The 20881-nt window shown below is 36.7% G+C and overlaps 1 protein-coding gene across 8 annotated transcripts in view; it reads left to right on the top strand.

Annotated features, from left to right (window-relative positions):
* Positions 1-20112, top strand: part of CACNA2D1 (calcium voltage-gated channel auxiliary subunit alpha2delta 1) — a 394769-nt gene extending 374657 nt beyond the window's left edge. For 5 of the 8 annotated variants that reach the window (XM_065049199.1, XM_065049198.1, XM_065049196.1 and 2 more), the window contains 9 exons: positions 1159-1230; positions 1788-1940; positions 2047-2099; positions 4966-5021; positions 5194-5323; positions 7390-7502; positions 10508-10590; positions 11879-11967; positions 19553-20112. In XM_065049199.1, coding sequence (XP_064905271.1) covers positions 1159-1230; positions 1788-1940; positions 2047-2099; positions 4966-5021; positions 5194-5323; positions 7390-7502; positions 10508-10590; positions 11879-11967; positions 19553-19589 — 786 coding nt within the window. In that variant the 3' untranslated portion in view covers positions 19590-20112. The remainder of the gene's footprint in view (positions 1-1158; positions 1231-1787; positions 1941-2046; positions 2100-4965; positions 5022-5193; positions 5324-7389; positions 7503-10507; positions 10591-11878; positions 11968-19552) is intronic. The other 3 variants (XM_065049200.1, XM_065049197.1, XM_065049194.1) reach the window with 1 other exon arrangement.
* The last annotated feature ends 769 nt before the right edge of the window (positions 20113-20881 follow it).

Here is a 20881-nt window from a genome sequence, read left to right as displayed (position 1 = left end):
TATTATTATTAAATTTATATAAAACAGGAATTCTTCACTTGTGTTTGAGAAAGAGATGAAGATGAGAAGGGAGGGGGTAAAAGAGGGTATAAAAGTCAGGTGAAGTTGTTGCAAGAATGATTGCAATGAGGTTAGGAGAACTAGAGGGAAGAAAATATAGATTAAGAACAATAGAGAATGATGTGATGAAAAAATGGCAGAAAAATGTAATTGTAACTTTCAGAACAAGACGTGAATCCTAAAGAAAGGGAATAACTGATACAAACAAACAAACCTGAGAAAAAAGAAGACTAGAAGAAAAGTACCTTAGAGAAGGGTAAACGCAAACGGCAAAGCCCTGGAATATGATATGTGCCCTTCAACAGTCATTAGTCATCCTCCTTTCCTGTTTCCAGCCCATCCTGATTTGGTGATCCCATAGCTCTGCTGACACTCAGGAGGGCACAGCTTCAGGGGCAATCACAGTATTACATTCTGCTATGTGCTTAAAAGCTTTCTCTGCTCGGATCTTCCGTGAGTTCTTTTGCAGAGTGTGAAGATCATTAAATGCAGGAGATGCAACAAAGGGGGTACTGTGGGAGGTTATCGATCTGGTCTCACCGCTCTCTCTCCAATCTCTGCCTGCAGGGATCTTTTACAAAGTGCAAAGCATAGGGAACCAGTGGGCTTCCCATTTCTGCACCTGACACCTGGAAGAAACCACTATAGTCCTTAACAAGTGAAAATAAGCGTGACTAGCAAGCTGAGTCTGCCCTTAAGATTTTTACCATTAAAAGCTGCAAGTGGAAAAGGACTTCAAGCACAGCTGAAGCACACAAGAAGTTGTAGTCCCTTAGTATGAGCTGAAATTCAATTATAATCAGATTTAATAAGGTTATAGCACTCTTGGAGCTAACAAAGTATTGAGCAAATAAGAATTTACAAAACAACTTTTATGAAGTTAAGCCACAAATAAGCCTTTGATCTGTACAAACTTTTATAATACTGATAATGCTGCTTATTATAACTTAATATTGGCCCTTGGCTATGGGGTTGTGATTTAGCCTGAGCCACATAGATTTGAAGATACTTCTGAAGTGTTGAATAAAAAATAGTTTCTTACAGAGTGTTCTATTGACAAATCCTTCCTGCAAAACATACTTTACTTTCTTATAATAGCATGTGGACTGTGTTATCCTTGATGATGGTGGATTTCTTTTGATGTCAAATCGGGATGAATATACACAACAGGTATGTATATTTTTGATTACAGTACATGAAACACAATAAGCAGAAGTTCTAAGAGAAAAGCAAACAAGCAAACAAAAAGAAAATAATCTTTCTTTGGTTTATACGTATCATGCCCATCAGAGTTGAAACGAAAAGGTCAGAATTGCTATGTCAGAAATTCCAGGTTTTTTGTTAATCTTTTTCACAGTCTTATTTACGGTTTAAGACCCCAGATCTCTACCAAGTTATAGTCTTTGTGCTCTGCCCTTAGGCTGGGAGGCTGTTAATGGGCCTATGGTGGTGTGGGTGAGCAGGATGGCATTCACGCACCTTCCTCTTCACCAAGCAGGGCAGTCTCATTGATAGTGCATCTAACAATTGCTGTCTAACTGGAGTTCTCCAACCAAGCTTTTGGGAGAGAAATAGGCAAACAAAGAAATAACTACATAAGCAGGCCAACCGGATGATCTGCGTAGCGGAAAAAATAATGGGTGGTAGAAAATCAGAATTGCTCACTTTTTAATGAGAAAAATACTTGGAAATACTTTAATTTCTCTCTGTGTATTCTCCCTCATCAGATTGGAAGATTCTTTGGTGAAATTGATCCTGGCCTGATGCGAAACCTGATTAACATGTCCCTGTATGCCTTTAACAAGTCGTATGACTATCAGTCAGTCTGCGATCCTGAAGAAGAACCAAAGCAAGGAGCTGGACTTCGATCTGTTTATGTGGTCAGTAGTCCCTTGTGAGGTGACCAACATTCCCTTAAAAGTCTGCAAGTGTTTATACAAAAAACATAATCTTTGTTGTTTTTTGGTTTTGTTTTTTTTTTCCCAGCCTACGATAACAGATATTTTGCATCTAGGATGGTGGGCTTCGGCAGCTGCCTGGTAAGTACAAACGTGTAGGAAAACTGTATATCCAAACCAGAATTATTCAGTAGATTGAGACTGTTCAGTCTTCCCACACACACACACAAAAAATCCAACCAAACAAAAATAATCTGCTCTGAATCCTTCGCTTCTGCAGTTTCTCATGGTGAAAATTCTTAGCTATGTCTTCAAACTTATTGGAAAATCCAATGTTCTGTCAACAGTTGAATTCAAACCTTCTCTTGCCACATTTGTGACTGTGTGTTCTGACTCTACAAAATCAGCTTCAGGAAGCCAAGTTGCATTATTGGTCTAAGTCTGACTGGCAGGTGTGAAGGCTCAGGTGAAATTGTTACATTTATAATTATTAATCACTTATTTCCTTATTTCAGGATATCATCTTTCCCTTTTTCTAGCAAGAAGTGTTAAGAAAACAAAAGTTTGCTCTTCACTGAATTATCTTACAGAAACAAATGAAGTTTCTCTATTACAAAATACAAAGAAGTCTTCCGTCAGACTGCAAGATAACCAATGTGTTACCTGACGGCACAGTTCAGTTAAAGGTTCTCATGACAATTATTGGTTGGTTCTTTCAAACGGAATGTGAAAAACTCTATCGAACTATTTCATAGAATCACAGAATGTTTGTGGTTGGAAAAGACCTCTGGAGATCATCTAGTCCAACTCCTCTGCTAAAGCAGCTACAAGGAAGCAAATATATATAAAGCATTTTGGATAATTCTATAGTTGTTTACCCTACATTTTCTATAGCTAAGGGTAAAAGTCAGAATAGTAGGACTGTTGTGGAATTTTGGGACTGACCTTTAGAGAGGTGGGATTGTACCAGTGATTAGGTTTATCTTACACAATCAGAAAACTGGGTACATTTTAAAACAAAGGATCCATTTAGGAGCTTTCTCTTCTTTTGACTTTGGCTTGTGCATTGTTAATAATAGCCACAGAAATAATTCTACCTGCTTCGGAGCTGTGTAGATAGACACCTCTATGAGCTACTAATCCCAGCACCAGGTTGGGCTAAGTAATTGGGAGTGATGTGATACGCTTGCATTGGTGTGAACTGCACCCTTGGAGACCCTCTGTTCCTCTTTCTAACGTTTCATGATGCTTCTTTTTGTATAAAACTTATCAAACTGGAGTAAATGACCGACTTCATGAAGCTAAGAGTTAAATTATATAACAGCTGAACAAATATATAGTAATTTTCTCACGGATAGTGCTATGAAGATTGTATGTTGGTTTTTGTTGGTGGTTACATTTTGTTAACAGCAAAAGCAAAATCTTGGTTTTCTGGGACAACAGCAAACCTCAAAAACTGGAGATGGGCAATAATCCAGAAGAGAAACTTGAGCTCTTCTCAAGCAGACAAACTTTAGTTTATCGCTGTTCAAATCGAACTCAGTGGTCTGGACTCAATTTAGACCTGAGGTTTATTTTGTGTGATGTTTAACTTGAAAGCACCACATGAAAGTACTTTCTATGGACATGTTTTTAATGGAATCTAGGTCAGGAGGAGGCAGAGAAGGCCATTAAGCAAACAGAGTGAAAAGGGCTGACTCTGACTGAAAATGGTTTCAGAGAGGCACCTGGCAAAAGCAAACGCAGAGAAATATGAGAGAAACCAGGTTATTAAAGAAAGCTATAGTGTTTCACGCAACGATGTAGAATAAAGGTGTGAGTGATAATTTTCAAAATTTTTATGGGATACATCAGCATGTAGTAAAGAGGGTACGTATCGTTTCTCCTTCACGCTATTTTAACTCAGATTTTAGTTTTCCAATGCTGCCTTTTTCACTCAGTTCCCTGTAAATTCTGTCAAATCCTCATGAAGGATTACTATTTTCTGTCAGCAAATTGCGTCACTGTTGAATGGCATCAGGTCTTTTCTCATCCATGACAACCAACTGAAGGCACAAAGCTGTGGAAGTGAACCCAGAGCTCCTTCAGGCAACAGTGGAACTGGGAAGGTGACAGGCAGATTCAGTTTCTTTACACATGGATCATGCTGGATAAAGAGAAAAAGAAACATCTTGGAGGCTTAATGAAGTTACACAGTTCCCTCTTTCTGTAGATCAAGTATTAGTGCAGAATGACGAGGAGGGATCAGGACATATTCGTAGGTAGAAGCAAATCTAAATATATCATGATAGGTAACTACAACTTAGGGAAGTTTAAGCAGAAGCAGGGACTCAAGGAACCAAACTGTTGAGATTTCTGTTTTGACAGGTCGGTAGAGGAGAAGGAGGCTATGTATGTGGCGAGCTAGTATTTGCTTCAAGTAAATAAAATAGAAAAAAAAAATCATGAAGGAAGAAAAATACTTTGAAATAACTGGAGCTCTTTAATCCTAAGTGTTTTGGCAGCATCTAGGGGGAAAATATATCCCATACCTCAAGAGGAGTAACAGAAATGATTTTAAAAGTCAACATTACAATAATATTTTTATAATGTACTTGTAATATTCCAGTGTTCATGTCCTCAGCAATTTAATGAGCCTTAATCAGTGTAAAATATCTAATTCAGGAGCATTTTCCATGAGCGTGTTCAAAAGGAGTTCTGGTTGCTTTAAGTGCGAGAGGAATGTCAACAAGCCTTGTCTGCCTCCCACGGAGGTATAAAAGGAGGATGTGGGTGGCATATAACTTGTGGGTACAAATGGTAGCAAGTGTGAAAGAAAACCTGGGAGAAAGTGTGGAAAGAAAACCACAGTCAACCTGTAAGATTTAAAGCAACACAGATTTAATAACTGACAAAAGCATAATAAGTCGTGATGATTCTGTTAATTACTCAAGTAGTTTTTAAGGACCCATTAAATAAAAGATGGTAAAAAACCTTTAACAAATGTGTATTTTCTTTCTGTGTTCAGGTCTATCTTACAGCAGCTGTTTTTGAGCTTCACTTTTCCACGTTTTCTTGAGGCAGGTAAGTCAAGAGAATGTTAAAGAGTGAACTTTGAGTGAAGTAGAAGGTGAGAATCTCAGCTGGGGGCCATATTTGGATCTGCCAATTGCATCTGTGACTTAAAAATGTCATCTATCTCTCTATCTATCTGTTTATTTATTTATGGTTGTGTTGTTTTTTTTCTTTATATCAGCTGATATGGAAGATGATGATTTTGGTGCTGCCCTGCCAAAAACAAGCTGTATCACTGAGCAAACTCAGTATTTCTTTGAAAATGATGATAAATCTTTTGGTGGGATTGTAGACTGCATAAACTGCTCCAGGTAAATTTTCTTCAATATAAATAATAATTTTTGGATATGTGTTTATCTTGCAAACTATGATTGCACTATTATTAGAACAAAAATATATTTTTGATTAATTGCACTAAACTTACATAAGGAAAACAGAGAAGTATATAGACAGTAAAATGATAAAATGCATTCCTTTTATATTTTTAAATTGGCTTTAATTTAAAAATTAAATAACGGTAGAAATATTTTAGACAAATTTTTGGTTTATAGTCTGTATATGCTCCATGAAAATTGTGTTTCTATCTCTGTTACAATTTGTTTTCTTTTAATTTATTGCATAAACTTAAAGACGTTCTGCAATATTCAGAAGGAGATTATTTTCTTTAATCTGGTTATGTACTGGAACTTCTGATGGTCAGTAAGATTATGCAACTGATCTTCAAATTTACCTCCTAGTCAATACTGCTGATGATGTAAGAGCTATGGGTCAGATTAAGCAAACCATGCTGTTTTGCTTTGTCTGTAAAAGAATTGGTCTTCCAGGTCTATGTGTCTCTTCAAGATTATGTTTAATGCTATATTAAAAAAAATTAGATACTTCAGAATCAAAGTAATTTGGACCTAATTCTGTGTTTCATACAAAAGCCTGCTGGGTTGAAAGTTTACATGCATTAGGAGTTTCTGAAAATGTCTTAGAAATTAAGATTAACAGTCAGATTAAAACTCCTTGAAGACAGTATTTCAAGTCAGGAAAGAAAAATAGGGGACATTGGAAAATGGTGAATATAGCCAAACCACCCAGCCATGGTTCCCCACTTCCAACCTTCCCCCTTCAGGTTCCTGTGATGTGTTTGTGCAGAGAACTCATTCAGCTGTTGTTGTTTGGTTGGTTGGTTGATTTGGGGGTTTTGTTTGTTTGGGTTTTTTTCGGGTTGTTTGTTTTGATTTTTGTTGTTGTTGTTTGTTTGCTTGTTTTGGGTGGGGTTCTTTTGCTTTGTTTTTTCATTCTGGAGAAATTTGGAAGAGTTCTTTAGATCAGTTTCCTGAAACACTACAGAAATTCTTTTGCTAGTATTGCAAAAATAGTGCCACTGTGTGGGAATGAGTATGAAACGACAACCTAAGCTGGTTAAAACCAGATACATAATCACAACATCAGTTATTTAATTAACACGTATTTTGTCATCTATGAAATTTCGGAAATAATCAAATCAATTCACACCTAAGTAATATAACTCTACTTACATACAATGGTAACCACTTATATGAAAAGACTTGCTTGTTATTTTATATGTGTATGACAATGTATTTGGAATCCACTACAAACAATTAACCTGCTAGATTGTCCTGAATTTACCTCTCTTTAACAAGCAAAATATATTTTATTTATGACTAAGAAATACTAAGATTTTTTCCTCTGGTTTTTTGAAGATCTGTCTGCCTCTCCAGTACATTTAAATTGTACATGAAAATTATGCTTGAAAAATCCCGTAATATCCTTACCTTTAGGATCTAAGGCATGAAGTATAGTATCTATAGCTTAAAGGTATAATGCTGCCTATTCAATTATTTATAAATAGAAAATGACCCTACTAGTTTAAAGGTCTTTTATATAATTTTATGTACATAGCAACACAACAGATACATATCAAATGCACAGCACACATACCCTAACCCCCTTTCTCTTCCTTCTGACAGACAGGTTTATGTGTTGGGTTTTTGTTTGTTTGTTTTTGTGAATGAGGGCTTTCTGAGTGTTGTTAGGGGAAGAATTGATGCTGAACTGATTTTATTTCTCAGTAGACCTACTGTTATAGTGGCACAGAGCTAGCTATTAACTCAATTAAAGTCATTTTATGTTCTTTTCCATTTTTCCACTAACAAGTCTAGTTCAAAGGGGGAACGATGGAAATGCTGAAAAGATTACAAAATTAGTTATAAATGTTTCTTGCTGTTTATTAATGGAAAAGATAAACAGTAGCGGGCAGACTGAATCTGGAATGTTGAACAACTTTTATTCCAATACTGTGTGTCCTTCTCAAATACAGATTTCCTTGCCTCATTTAAACATAGGTTTTTCTTGGCTTTTTTTCTAGACTTTATCATGCAGAGAAAATTTCAAACACGAATCTAGTATTCATTATAAGTGACAGCCAACTACTGTGCCGCTCCTGTGACCCAAAGCCACTGATGCAAGCGGAGAAGCCGGGTATCCTTTGAAATCGTGTTATTTAGTAGTGTGGATTGATTTTTGGCTATGATATACTGGAATACATCGAGGAAAAATGGTCTGTTTATTTGCATATTAGTAGCATGGTTGCCATTGGAGTACTTGAAGCAGCAGATATTTGTGGATGATATCACAAATCGTCTGAGACAACAGCTGCTGAGGTAGAGAGCAAAGCTGTTATTTGTGAAGACCCAAACAGAAATGGGCTCTCGGGAACTTAATGAAGTTTCCAAAAGGCAGATGCAAAGTCTTGGATCCAGGGCAGAATAATGACACGCAGCTGGACAGGCTGGAGGCTGAGTGACTAGAAACAGCTTTGAAGAAAAGGACTTGATGATCACGATGGACAAGAAGTTCACCATCAGTTGGCACATACCTTGCCACAAAGAGAGCCGGTCATGTCCTGACCTGTGTTAGCAAGAGTGTAGTCAGCAGGTTGGGAGAACTGATCCACCTCATCTTTTCAGCACTGATGAGACCACATCTGGAGTGACATGTATAGCAAAGGGTCACCAGGGCAGTTGGCATCTGGAGCTCAGGACATGCAAGGGGAGCCTGAGAAGACCTGGCATTGTTCAGCCATTGGAAAAGGCAAGGGTATGTCTGCCTAGAGAAATAACAAAAGATGGCCACACTAAGATAAATAGTGTTTGACCGTGAAACATTAGGGTCCTGCTCTGATGCCCACAACACTGAGTCAAAGTGATGGAGGCACTTTAGCATGTGCTAAGTGCCAATGAGAACTGCTTACTCCTTGTGGAAACTGCTTCAGTCAACAAATACTGGGTTTATCCAGCTGCTGCGCTAGAATCTCTTGAGAGCTGGCTGGAGGCATAGGTGACATGCATTCTAAGCAGAGTCCTTGCAACACATGCAGTAAAATTGAAAGAATGTGGAAGTTTGTTCTTGTTTAAATCACCTTAATGCCAATCTCTGTGCCCCTAGCCTGTTCACTCCAGTAGTTACATGTAGGTAAAGGTGGTGGAAATACAAGAAATCAAACATACACATATTCTAGCCCAGGATAAATTCACCTCAATTTTTCTCTGCTCTACATGCTTGAGGGTGATATTCTAGAGATGGCGAAACAAGTCCTAATTTGGATTATTATGACGGAATATGGAAAACAATTAGTAATACTTTTGTCCATGTCAGGAAGTTAGTTGAAACAGCCTCTCCCATTCCTGAAAGAAAAGCAGATGGTTGTAGAGATGACTGTGTTTCTTTGGCACAAGCAATGCGTTCATTGCCACACTAATAAAACTGGAATTCCATCTACGCTTGGCTGAAAAGGAAGTTGCATTGCAGTGGAAGCAATATCCATATCATCACTGAACTATGTAAACACAGCTTAATATTCTAATGGGCTCCAGTCCATGACAGTTTGATTAACTGTTGCCACTGTCTGAATTTATGGACATCATTTGCTATAGAAAATGAAGCACATTTGATGGGAAGTGGGCACCTGACTTGCATTTCCCTATGAGACTCAGACCTTCTAGAAAGCAGTAACCAAACTCAAGTGGCAGCCAGAACAGCTGGGTGGGCTTATATTGACTAAATGAACTATTTTATTTTTGTTCCAGCTATGCAGTACTAAGCTATTCTCTCTTTTCTATAACTAAGGTACATTGTGAAATGCAGATGTAGCGTAACATCACACGAGCAAGCAGGATGACCTTTGGGTGCTATTCAGATGGTTATTATTAGAGTCTGCTTCCTTCTGGCTGGTACAGCTTTGCTTGTGCACGTGGTCTTTTAGAATATTTCTAAGTTTCAGATTCTCTTTCAGCTGGGCCCCAGCAGAGGAAAGGGGAGGTGAATTTGATAACATCTGAATGAAGACAGATGTAGATCTTCAGAACTAAATTCCCCATCCTTTTGCCTTTTCTTCTGTTGGTCATCTCCACTCATTGCAATGAAGCTGCTGTAGTTTTCCACAGTAGTGCATGAGTAGGATTGCTTCAAGCAGCAGTTAGACCTACTAAGATAAGTTTTGGTGCTCAATCTTTTGAAACACTGTAGCTTAGCTTTAGTGTGTGTACTACCAACAATGGAATAAAAAAAGCTTAATGTACTGATTGATAGTATAAGCAAATTTCAACAGAAGATGGTTTTGCAGTTTACCATTTTCAAGTATGTCATGATGACTTCTGTCCTTTGTCAGCCTCTGGCAAATGGGAAGTATACTATTCACACTTAAATATCAGTAAGTACGGATTCCAGAGACAGAAGCTAAAACACTACCTCACATTTGCAGTTAGCTAATTAATAGCACGTCACTGCTCCCATTTCTGTTCCACTATTGGTTTTGACAGCATTTTATCTGTCTCCATCACTGAAATGCAGATGGGATTGAATTAGGTTTTCTGTCATGTATTATCAAAGTCTACACTGGGTTGATCTTGTGTATGATAACTGGGATAACAGAGGTGTACATGTAATAAAACCAGTAGTTTTTATAGGCCTTCACTTCAGCCTGTATGTAGCATTACTTTTCCAAACAGACTTCCTCACTTTTACTGTGTATCTTCATTTTAGCAGAATAATTCGGTGGTAACGTATCTTGTAACCAATCGGCACTCTTGAAAACTTACCACTGTATAAATTATTTTCTTTAATATTTATGCAACGGTAATAAAAGCAATACAGAAAATCTTAAAAAAATCCCTTCAGCTTCTATTTTTATTTTGTTTACTGTTCTGGAAGTACTGGTTCTAAAATTCATGCAGGATGTTTATTTTCTTGCTTAAAGCAATGTAGAAAATAAAAGGTGTGTGTGTGGGGAACTTTATTTTGCTTTATCTGAAGGGCTGGTTTGGTTTAGTTTAATTTAAACAAGGAACTGTGACTATTGATGTTTATTTCAGTACTATGTGAATTAGCATAAAACTTCTCTTCTGCCATGAAAGCAAAAACAGAATGTTAATCCTGCTAATATACAATGCATGGAAAACATTTGTGCTCCTTAACCAGAGAAACAGATGAAGGGCCGAACCCTTGTGAAATGGTCAAACAACCTAGATACAGAAAAGGTCCTGATGTCTGTTTTGATGAAGCCAAACAGGTAAAATTGAACATGTAAAACTTTAGGCCACTCTTTAAAAACAAATGTAGAGCTATTTTAGAAGAGCAGTGAAAACTATGTTTAAATGTACCGTGGTGCCTGGTAACCTACCTATCACTAAACATACTGTTCATTCTAGACCACAGCCACTCTATTTCAAGTATCCCATGATTAGCATAAAATTAACAGCTGCTTTCTTATCTGCCTTTCCTATAACCATTGCACTTTCACACATGATTTGAACTAAAACAAAAAAAAAATTACGAGAATAAAACTGATGATCTCTCTGCGGTGCTGCGAAATTTAGCTATTCTGTGGCTTTCACAGATAGATTAGATTCCTGTCTTAGTGGTATTTTTAGATTAGTGTTTTTAAATATTCCTTAAGGTGTTGTTAAACGATTAAAAATACTATATTGGGTTTAGGGTGTTGTTCCTCTTAGAAATTCTGCAAATGTGTATTGACCTTAGGTCACAATTTTAACAGTCACAAAAGTGCATTTCTTTACCGAAATTAGCAAAACCATGCTCTTTAGTACTCCTTCTATTGTGTACCTTACAGTTTTGAAGGAGGAAATCTTATAACTGTGCCTCATATATAAATTATTTTGAATACACTCTCTGTCTTACTTTCCAAAATACCTTGTGAAAGAGAATATGTTGAATTCAAATTTTTCAGAATAAATTTCAAGACGAAAAGTACTGAACAGGGAAGTACCTGCCCATATATAAAATAAATATTTTAAAAATACATTTGTGATGCCTCATTCCACTTCTGGAAAGATTGTGCAAAACTAGTGCATTGTTGGCTATAACTGCTGTATGCCAAGTTTTGTTCCAGCATATTCTTTGCTTTTCTTTTATTGAAAGTTGTAGTGTTAAAGTCCAGACAATTGGTATTCAGTGCGTATTCCCAGTAACCAAATTTTATTTTAGAAAGTAAGTCTTCTTACTGGCCAGTAAAAGTTAAACGAAGCTGCAAAGCCATCCAACAGCTGTTTGGCCATTATAGATATTCCAAGTCCTCCTGATAGAATTGTGTGTGAAAGTACAACTCTTGCTCACTAGCTTGATGTGCCAGTCAGTGTGTAACTCATGTGTTTTGTAACAGTGGATTGTTTTGGTTAAGTTTATTTGCAAAATTTGCTGTGAATCTCTTGCTCTTGGGTGGATGCTTTCACATTAACTCTGCTAACTGCCAGCAATCTGCATGATATCTCATCTTGTATGTCTTTTTTTCTGTGTTTTCTTTCCTTTCCTCTACTTGCTACTTTGCCCGTTATTAATAGGATCAGCCTATATGCACCACGAGTCGTGCCTCTGCCATGACGTCCGCTCCTATCTTCATTTTTCTGCAAGTTTTCATGTGGTGTGGATGGTCAGTTACTTTCTCTAATTTTTTGTTTTGTTCTTGGCGTAAAAATATAGCAGACTTTTTTTTATTTACTAAACATACAAAAGAAAACAGAATGAAACGAGTCCCAAAAGCAACAATCTGGAGCAAACTATTATTGCAATATTATGGGAAATTAAATATGAAAAAAAAAAAAAAACCAACACACAAAACAACCTGTCTAGAACCTTATAAATCAGAATTACAGAACACAAAGACTTCTCCCAGAGCAAGTACAAAGATACAGGAACCTGTTGGGTTTATTGGGTTGGCTCTTTGAGATTGCACATGAACTGATGGAGTGAGTGTCATTCCCTTCAAAACATTTTTCCCCTGTCCCTGTTAAAATGAAACAGAAGAAGAAAGTTTTCTGCCCAAAACCAAACAAAGATACAAAGTGATTAAAAGATAACTATAATATCTGTGAAAATTAAGCTGTACTTAAGGATAGCAGAGATAAGTGCTCTGTGTAAGGGTAATAGGAATGTTGCGATTGAGAGGAGTCAGGAGTTCTCACTGCATTCAAAGTAATGCAAATGTAAATGATGGAAGGTAATAGTGTGTATCAGTTTGGTTAAACTATGAATTGAGTAAAATAATGTTTTTACTTCTTTATTTTTTCCCAACTTAAACATATTCCCAATTACATCAGAAGAATTTATTTGTTTTTTCCTTCTAATTAAATACACGGATACAGAAAGACCTGCATGCTGACCTAATGCAGGTTCTGGGGTTCATAACAAAAGCCTTGCCATTTTAGACTGTGTTGCATTTAATGGTGTGAGAGTGGGCACTGCTGTGCTAGTGACATGTACGCAAGAAAACTGCTGGTCTAATGAAAATAAAATTCATGACTTTGTGCACTGGAGGGACTTCTGATCAATATTAGTGCTCAGAAAACCACTAGAGGGAGATACTAACATATCTATCAAAATAAAGCCAACTGAGAGGCAGAAATGGAAATTTAGAGGTAATTTTTCAGAGTTAGTGTAGTAAAATGTTGAAAATTGTAACAGTTTAGAACACTCATTTTCTCAATAATTTATATTCTCTTTGTACGTGGGGGAAGGTTCAATAATATCACTCAAGCATTAGTGAAAAAAGACTTGAAGTTCTGTTTAACAAGTATATTTAAGTAATTTCAAAGTTTTTTATTCTGTATTTTAATGATCTAATTTCTAGCCAACCTAGGAACTTGCCCAGCCATGGCTGAAGGTTGTAAGGAAGAGTGAAAGTCCCTTCCCCTAAGCCAATGGTATTTCACATTAAAATCTAGAAGATTAGCATCTTGTGTTCTTACTCATGCAATTTGCTCTCCAAGTAACCTTACTTTAATTAAAAAGCTACTGTCCAATGTATGTGAAGTAGCAGAAACTCACCTTGAGCTAAATTCTCTATGTCCAAAATGGTCTTTCTGTGCAAGAAAGCAAGCCAAAGTACTGGGAAAGCCCAGAAATACAATGTTAACTGATAGACTTTTGGCAGCAGAAAGTTATAAAGGTAATTTTGTTCATCCATCGTGTTTTTAATAACTCTGTGATTTTGGAAATGAGTTCTCACTGGTCATTAATCTGTGTAGTTTTATTAAAATCACTGAAGCCAACACAGATATAAACCAGCTGATATCAGGTTCAATAACAGTAGCTTTTTTTTTTCCTTGTCAAGGGTAAAATAATAGTCTTTATCACCTGCTTGAACAGGTTGCTCTTACTTTGTATGTGCACACTGGTTTTGTATGCCAAGCCTGATGATAAAGTGAACTCTACAAGTTTTTAGTCTCTTCTGGCAATGTCTTGTTTCTATCAGCTCCCAGGGAAGTCAGTGGGAGCTTTGAGGGTGATGAGCAGCCCAGACAGCCCTATACATCATGATGGGATTGACCATATTCCTGATCTATATGTGTGTTAGCTGGACAGCTTTGACAGCCCTATGTAGTAGTCCAGACAAAGGAGGGTAACACAGAATTTATGAAAGACCGGGCATTGGAACTTGGAATGACTCTTGAGTAGGAACTAAGTTGTTCTCCATGCAATATGAAACATTTAAAATATATGCTTATAAAAAGTTTAATTTTGAGGTAAACAGTTAATACCAGCAGACAGATCAGAAACTCTTTGGCAGATGTTTTTGTTTTATCCTCCTTCTCATCGCTGTAGTACGAGTTCTGAGAAATTATTAAGTTTTCAAGACAAAGTTTTAGTGCATTAAATAGTTACAATGTACTAAAGGACTAACAAGTATGTATATAGACTTAGACCTGTATGTGTATGTATATGTATTTATATTTCCATGTGTGTCTTTAAAATTCTGGACTGGCACTGCCTCCAAGGAAATGCTGCTGAATAGCATTGAATATGTGGATTTCATATTTAACAATGAATATATAGTTTTATGAAAGCATTTATTTCCATTCTCCAAGTACTGAATAACTTTCACAGTGTGCAATGATGTAAAATAACCCTCTCTAGAGTTATCAGTGTAAGGCATGACATGAAGAAGATGACAGTTATATTTGACACTTCTCTACCTCAAGCATGCAAGAAGATCTGACATTTGACTTATTAATGCAAGAAATTTCTGATACACTTCTGATGAAATGAAACTAGATAAATGAGATTTTTTTTTTCAATTTGTTTTCCAATTCTTTCTCTCTTCAGTGAAAAATGATATGCATAATATTATTTTGAAAAAAAACAAAGATCCACAATTGCTCAGTTAGTTATTCAAGATTTCTGTGTGACTAATGTAGTAGTGACTAGTGCAATGTGCTGGAAAATTTCAGGGAAACTGCTTAAAAAATAGTTCAGTGTCTAATTGCACTGGCAGAGGTAAAGATAAAGTGAAGATAAGATAATATGAAGCTAGGTAATTTGCTATAAGAAATTTTATAAGAAATCTTAGAAATAACATTTTGAGGAAATAGCTGAGAAGTTTTATTAAATAGGGGAATAGGGAAAGTGTTTTCATGAAAGACATTTGAAGACCATTCAAAACTGGTGTTTTGCTCCATCTGGTTCCAAATTAATAGTGGAATACCGCTCATTTCCATAAAACTGTTGTTTTCGTGAAGTTATGTAAATCAGCATGTAATCAGACTTTCTCCTTCCCTTTTTTTTTTTTTTTTAACATTTTTTGTAATTTTCATAACACTTAAAGCACACAAGAAAATTATAATGTGCAATGTTGGGAAGGAAAAAGTAATTTAAATAGCATTTACTCTACCTTCCTTACTACTGCTATTTTTATCTTGGCTTAGGACACAGAAGAATAACTGATGCCAGAGAGAATATTTAGGAATTGTTCTTGGCAGAACTGCCAGTTTACCACTGTAAATTGGTCTACAAACCTCAGAAATTCAGTGTGACTTTGATCAATATGAGGTTAAGTTCTCACCAGCCTCAAAATATGTGCATAAACCTTGTATACTTTTGCCTAGTGCACTTTAACTATGTCATTTATAACAAGAAGGTGCCTCTTCTGTGCGAGGCTTCCAAGATATTCTCCATTGTGATGAAGTTGTGAATTCTTTAAAAACTGCTCTGTGTAGTCTTAGATAGCAAAAGATATTAAAATACTTATTTTCACTCCAATAGGAATATTACATAGTGTAACTGTCGGATGGAAAAGCAGTGTCCGCAAATTGTGATTAAGTCAAAAAAAGAAACTCAAAAAGCAAATAGAAATAGGCAACAGATTATCTTTTTCAAGTCCATATAGTGGTAGGATTAATTCCTCAACATAATTTAGCCAATATTTGTTCTAATTCAGACTCAACATGAAAGCTGAATACTGTACAATTCTGTATGTAGCAGTCCATCTACTCTGTATCCATACTGGCTGCTATTTTCTTGGTAATGATATTTTCCCCTTCTTATTATACACAATCAAGACCTTCAATTTACTTCTCACTTATTCTCCAGATGTCTCCCCTTTGTCAGAAAATTTTAAACCCTGTGTTTGCTTTAGAGTATTTATTCAAAGATAACTCTTCTAAATAATTTCAGTGATAAGTACCTTAAATACCAAGAAGTAACACTGAATACTGTTCATTGAATTCATGTGAGATTAAACCTTTACTCATGATTCTGTTTCTGATAGTGCTCACTGTGAGGAAGTAGCAAAGGGGTTATTTTTAGGTACTTTGAATAGAAATAAAACTCCATGACAAGACACAATGCAGATGCAAAAAGTGACAGAGCCAAACTAAATAAAGCAGAAAGTTCAGTGCGTTTCCAAATCTTAGCATCCTACTCCAAATGTGGTGCAGCAGAGTTCACTGATGACTTTACTTGTTGACCGGAAACCCTGGGAATTTTGACCTTAGCTAAAATTATAGAACTAAATTATAAAGTTACCAGGTGGCAAATACGTGTCTGGAAATAGACAGTATTGACAAAGAGCAACAGGTAACATCAGCTATTTGCCTTAAGACAGAATTATTTTTCTTTGCTTTCTAAAGAACTTGAATGCGTGGGGTTTTGGGGTTTTATTTACACCTAAGTTTCTTAAAGATACTGTTGGTGAATACTATCATTCCTGTTGACTTACTGAGTCTAATTTGTCTGCTTTATCTGATTTTCTGTATGTTTATTCCAAACTGATCTGGTTGCTCTGACATCTCTGCTTTAAAGAATGCATTGTGTGGTGGCAATCTCATTAAAGACTTAACCCCTCAAAAGGAACGCAAGAACTAACTGATGTCCTCTGCTCTGCCCTGTAATCAGCAAGTTCCCTCTTTATGATTCCGTTATCAAATAGTCACCCCAACTCCAGATTTATCTTTGTGTTTTTGATTTATTCAAAGCTTTCTACTATCATTTTTAGTATATTTTGAAGGGAGATCATAAAAAAAATCTTTATCAGCCCTCCTAATTTCCTGTTTATATCTAATCTGCAATTTTTTATGTGCTTTCGAGTTCTTGCCCATTTGAGTAAACTTGATTTCTTAAATACTGACCTTTTCCCTATGGCAGTGTGCTCAATTTCCCAACTGATTCATGCAGGGGTGTTTATTTGGGGTTTTAGGTTTCTTGAGGTTGTTGGTTTGGTTTGAGTTGGATTTTTTTTGCTCTCTACTAATAATTTTGAAGAGACCCCCATGCAGCACTAAAGATTTAAATACTTTGTTACGAAAGACAGTAATTTATTATATCAAAAAACATGATTTCTATGTCTCTTTTTGATAAGGCATCAATCCAGTCTATATGTGGCCTCTCTAATCTCACATGACATTTCATGACTGATATAGTCACTTTAACCAGGTGGTAAGGAGTGCAATGTTAGTATTAAATTTATATTATTAGACTCTGAAATTTCTTATCCACAGAGATTCCATCACACTTTCCTTTTCCTGTAATACTTTCATTCTCCTACACTTTGTATTATTCTTTACATACTACCCTTCTGCTGCATGTCCTGCACTACCATTCTTAACAAGGTTGGTTACTTAACAATACTCTGTTTTACTGATTATTCTCCTTCCACCAGTTTTCTGATATGTATATTAGAAGGGGGGTGGTTAGTAGGTGCAGAGAGGTTCTCCTCCCCCTCTACTCTGCCCTGGTGAGACCACATCTGGAATATTGTGTCCAGTTCTGGACCCCTCAGTTCAAGAGGAACAGGGAACTGCTGGAGAGAGTCCAGCGCAAGGCAACAAAGATGATGAAGGGAGTGGACCATCTCCCTTATGAGGAAAGGCTGAGGGAGCTGGGTCTCTTTAGGCTGGAGAAGAGGAGGCTGAGGGGTGACCTTTTTAACGTTTACAAATATATAAAAGGTGAGCGTCACGATGATGGAGACAGGCTCTTCTCAGTGACAGCCAACGGCAGGACAAGGGGTAATGGGTTCAAACTGGAACACAAGAGGTTCCACTTAAATTTGAGAAGAAACTTCTTCTCAGTGAGGGTGACAGACACTGGAACAGGCTGCCCGGGGGGTTGTGGAGTCTTATTCTCTGGAGACATTTAAAACCCACCTGGACACCTTCCTGTGTAGCCTCATCTGGGTGTTCCTGCTCCGGCCGGGGGATTGGGCTAGATTATCTTTTGGGGTCCCTTCCAATCCTGTGATTCTGTGATTACTTTGGAATGGTTCATAGATGACCTCTCTTCATTCCCTCATCTTAATTTAATGTTCCTATCATTGGTGTAGAAGTACTTGAAAGTTTTGCTTAAGGATAGCCCAGTTAATTAGAGGTGTTTTAATGACCCTTATTTATCCTGATAGTACTTTTTTATCCCCAACAACCCCCAGCCTTTTCTGAGGCACTTTGAATATTAGTTACGTCTGCCTCAGTGGCATGTCAGTCTGAACGAGGAGCTGTTCCATGCTCATTTGCTTCCTTCTGCTTTCTGTTCTAAAACCTTTTTAATTTCTTTGCCAGCAGCGAAGCTCTGCTTCTGTTAGGGCACAGTTGGTCCTTCTCTGCAGATTTGCCTCCTGTTCAAGAAGTTTCCACAGTTCCCAATACACCTGAGTTCCTTCCCTCCTTCACAGTTGACTTGTCCTTGGAGGTCTGGCATCTCTTGGAAAACGGAAAGTGTCTTTTTATGTTCTGGGTACAGGATACAGTGAAAACAAATGGAAGACCTAATATTTTGAGCACTCAGAGCTACATATGAATCTTAGACTCAGTGGACAGAGCAGTGCAGGGGATGGCTGGATCATGTCCCTGGAGTTGTAGAAAGCTAAGCATAGATTGTATCAGTCCTGAGAAACAAGAGGTTTAAAGATGCTACACACTCCAGAATGGGTATCAAATACAGAACTAATTAATAAGTCCAAGGTATGAAAGATATTTTGCATTATTGTCAAAGTGGGACCAAATAACAGCAATTAATGGGAAAAAGGAATGGGAAAAAGAGGTGTGAGTGCTGTGTGGTGTAATGGATAGGTAGGTCCACTGAAGCATGACAGAGCAGTGCAACTCAGAGCGAGCCCTCAGTTTGGAGGGCGACTTCTCTACAGACTGCATCAAACATGTACAAAAAGCCAATGGACAACTTGGTTCTCATACTTGAATACACCATCAGAGATGGAGAAAGGCTTTTCTTTCTCTTTCATCACATCCTCACCTGTAGAGCATACTCATTTTAATGTGTGATTATGTTGATGAAGTGGACAAGAACATATTCTGGTATTTACTATCTTATCTTGAAATGTTATCTGTTCTGCCAGCTTCCCTTGCAATAAAGTGATATTCGAAGTCTCTAAATTTATGTAATTTTAAGGAATATAAGTGTGGTTTGCTGGGGCCTCCCAAATATATTCATTAGGATTTCTTGTTTAATTATGTAAGTATCTTGTCTAGTTCATAAGTGACTGCAGTAAGCTTGTTAAAATTGAATTCTCTTATGTCTATAGTTAATATAATAATGCCACTCTTTGTACCAAAAATAAGATAAGCATCCAGGAATTATTTTGCTGTATTTTTTTAGGCAAGATAATATATATAAGAGCAAAAAGATTGCCTCAAGGATAGTTCAAAATGTTGAAGACCAAAATGTAGATTACTTCTCAGGAAACTGAATGGTAATTCATGTTAAATGATCTCTTCTTTTCTTGTCAACAGGAAGATTCGGCTGACTGCGGTGGTGTCTCTGGTCTGAGTCCATCACTGTGGTCTATGGTAGGAATTCAGTTGGTCCTGCTTTGGCTGTTATCTGGCAGCAGACACTGCCAGTTATGACCTTGCTAAACCAAAACCTGCGTAACTTAATCAAGACCAGGCCAAAACAATAGCCTCAGTTTCGTTTTAAAAAGGGTCAGCTATTCAGACAGTGGCAGAACAGCAGCGCTTGTGTCTGGTTATCACTTGTTGTAAGACTCATAAAGGCACCCACGGTGGCTGCATGTTGGAGTGTCGGATCATTAAACGTGTGTGAATGCTGCATCATCTATGCCATCCAGACAGAACTCTGTATGTGCTTCACTGGGGAAACTAAGATTATTCTTTTTCTTTTTTTCATTTTTTTGTTGTTGTAATCTTGATGACTTCATGTAAAAGGGCTCCCCTGACAATAGCTTATGTATATGATTTTCTTTTCTTTGAAGCTTTGGATATCTTGAAGATTTATATTCTTTTACATGAACAGTTATTTAAAAAAAAAAAGAAAAAAGAAAAAAGAAAAAGTACTCTCCAATATACATTACTAATACCATGATGGTGGCTTTCAACATCAGTTTTATCCAAACTAGTTGAGTAAAATGAAAATATTGACTAGTATTCATCAGAACCTCAGTGTGATTGAAATGCTTTATGATGAGTGCTTTATTCTTCCAAAATGAATCATGTAGCCAGTCAAGTTTTGATTGGTTAATAACAGGAAGGAAGGAATGAAGGAAGGAAGCTTATATTTTTAAAAACATAAAGGTGCTTGAAAGTTTAACTGAAAAGTGATTCTCATCTTAAACTTGGTGTCAACTTATGTCAGAAAAATGTCACTTTCAATGTAATATTCAACTCCTTTTCACAATGCAGTTATATATACAGCTAGTCAAATCCTTCAAAGGCTCAAACAAAAATGCTTGTGAATAAAAAATGTCTTTGTGATATTTGAACGTTGGTTTCCAAGGGTATTTTGCATGATGATGAAGCTATGTTATTGTTTTTCAGTTTGTTTTCTTTGATGGTAGAGTATAGTCCATTGAAAAGGTAACTGAGTGATTCTTTTATTGTGTGAGAAACTGAACATTGCAATGTATTGCAATCAAATGATATTAAGTTATATTATGAAACAGAGCTCTGAATATACTGTGCAATGAAAAAGCTGAGAAAATAGGGTAAATTTAGCTATTGTAACAAAAGGGTTGAGTTGGATTTTTTACAGAATAGTGATCTCACATGAAAATCTATGTACAGATATTTTAAGTATATAAAATCAGATCTAACACATTTATT

The sequence above is a fragment of the Columba livia genome, chromosome 1 (assembly GCF_036013475.1).
Source record: "Columba livia isolate bColLiv1 breed racing homer chromosome 1, bColLiv1.pat.W.v2, whole genome shotgun sequence".
NCBI classification, from domain to species: domain Eukaryota; kingdom Metazoa; phylum Chordata; class Aves; order Columbiformes; family Columbidae; genus Columba; species Columba livia.
The sequence above is the reverse complement of the archived record's forward strand: the minus strand, read 5'-3'. Positions and strand labels throughout refer to the sequence as shown.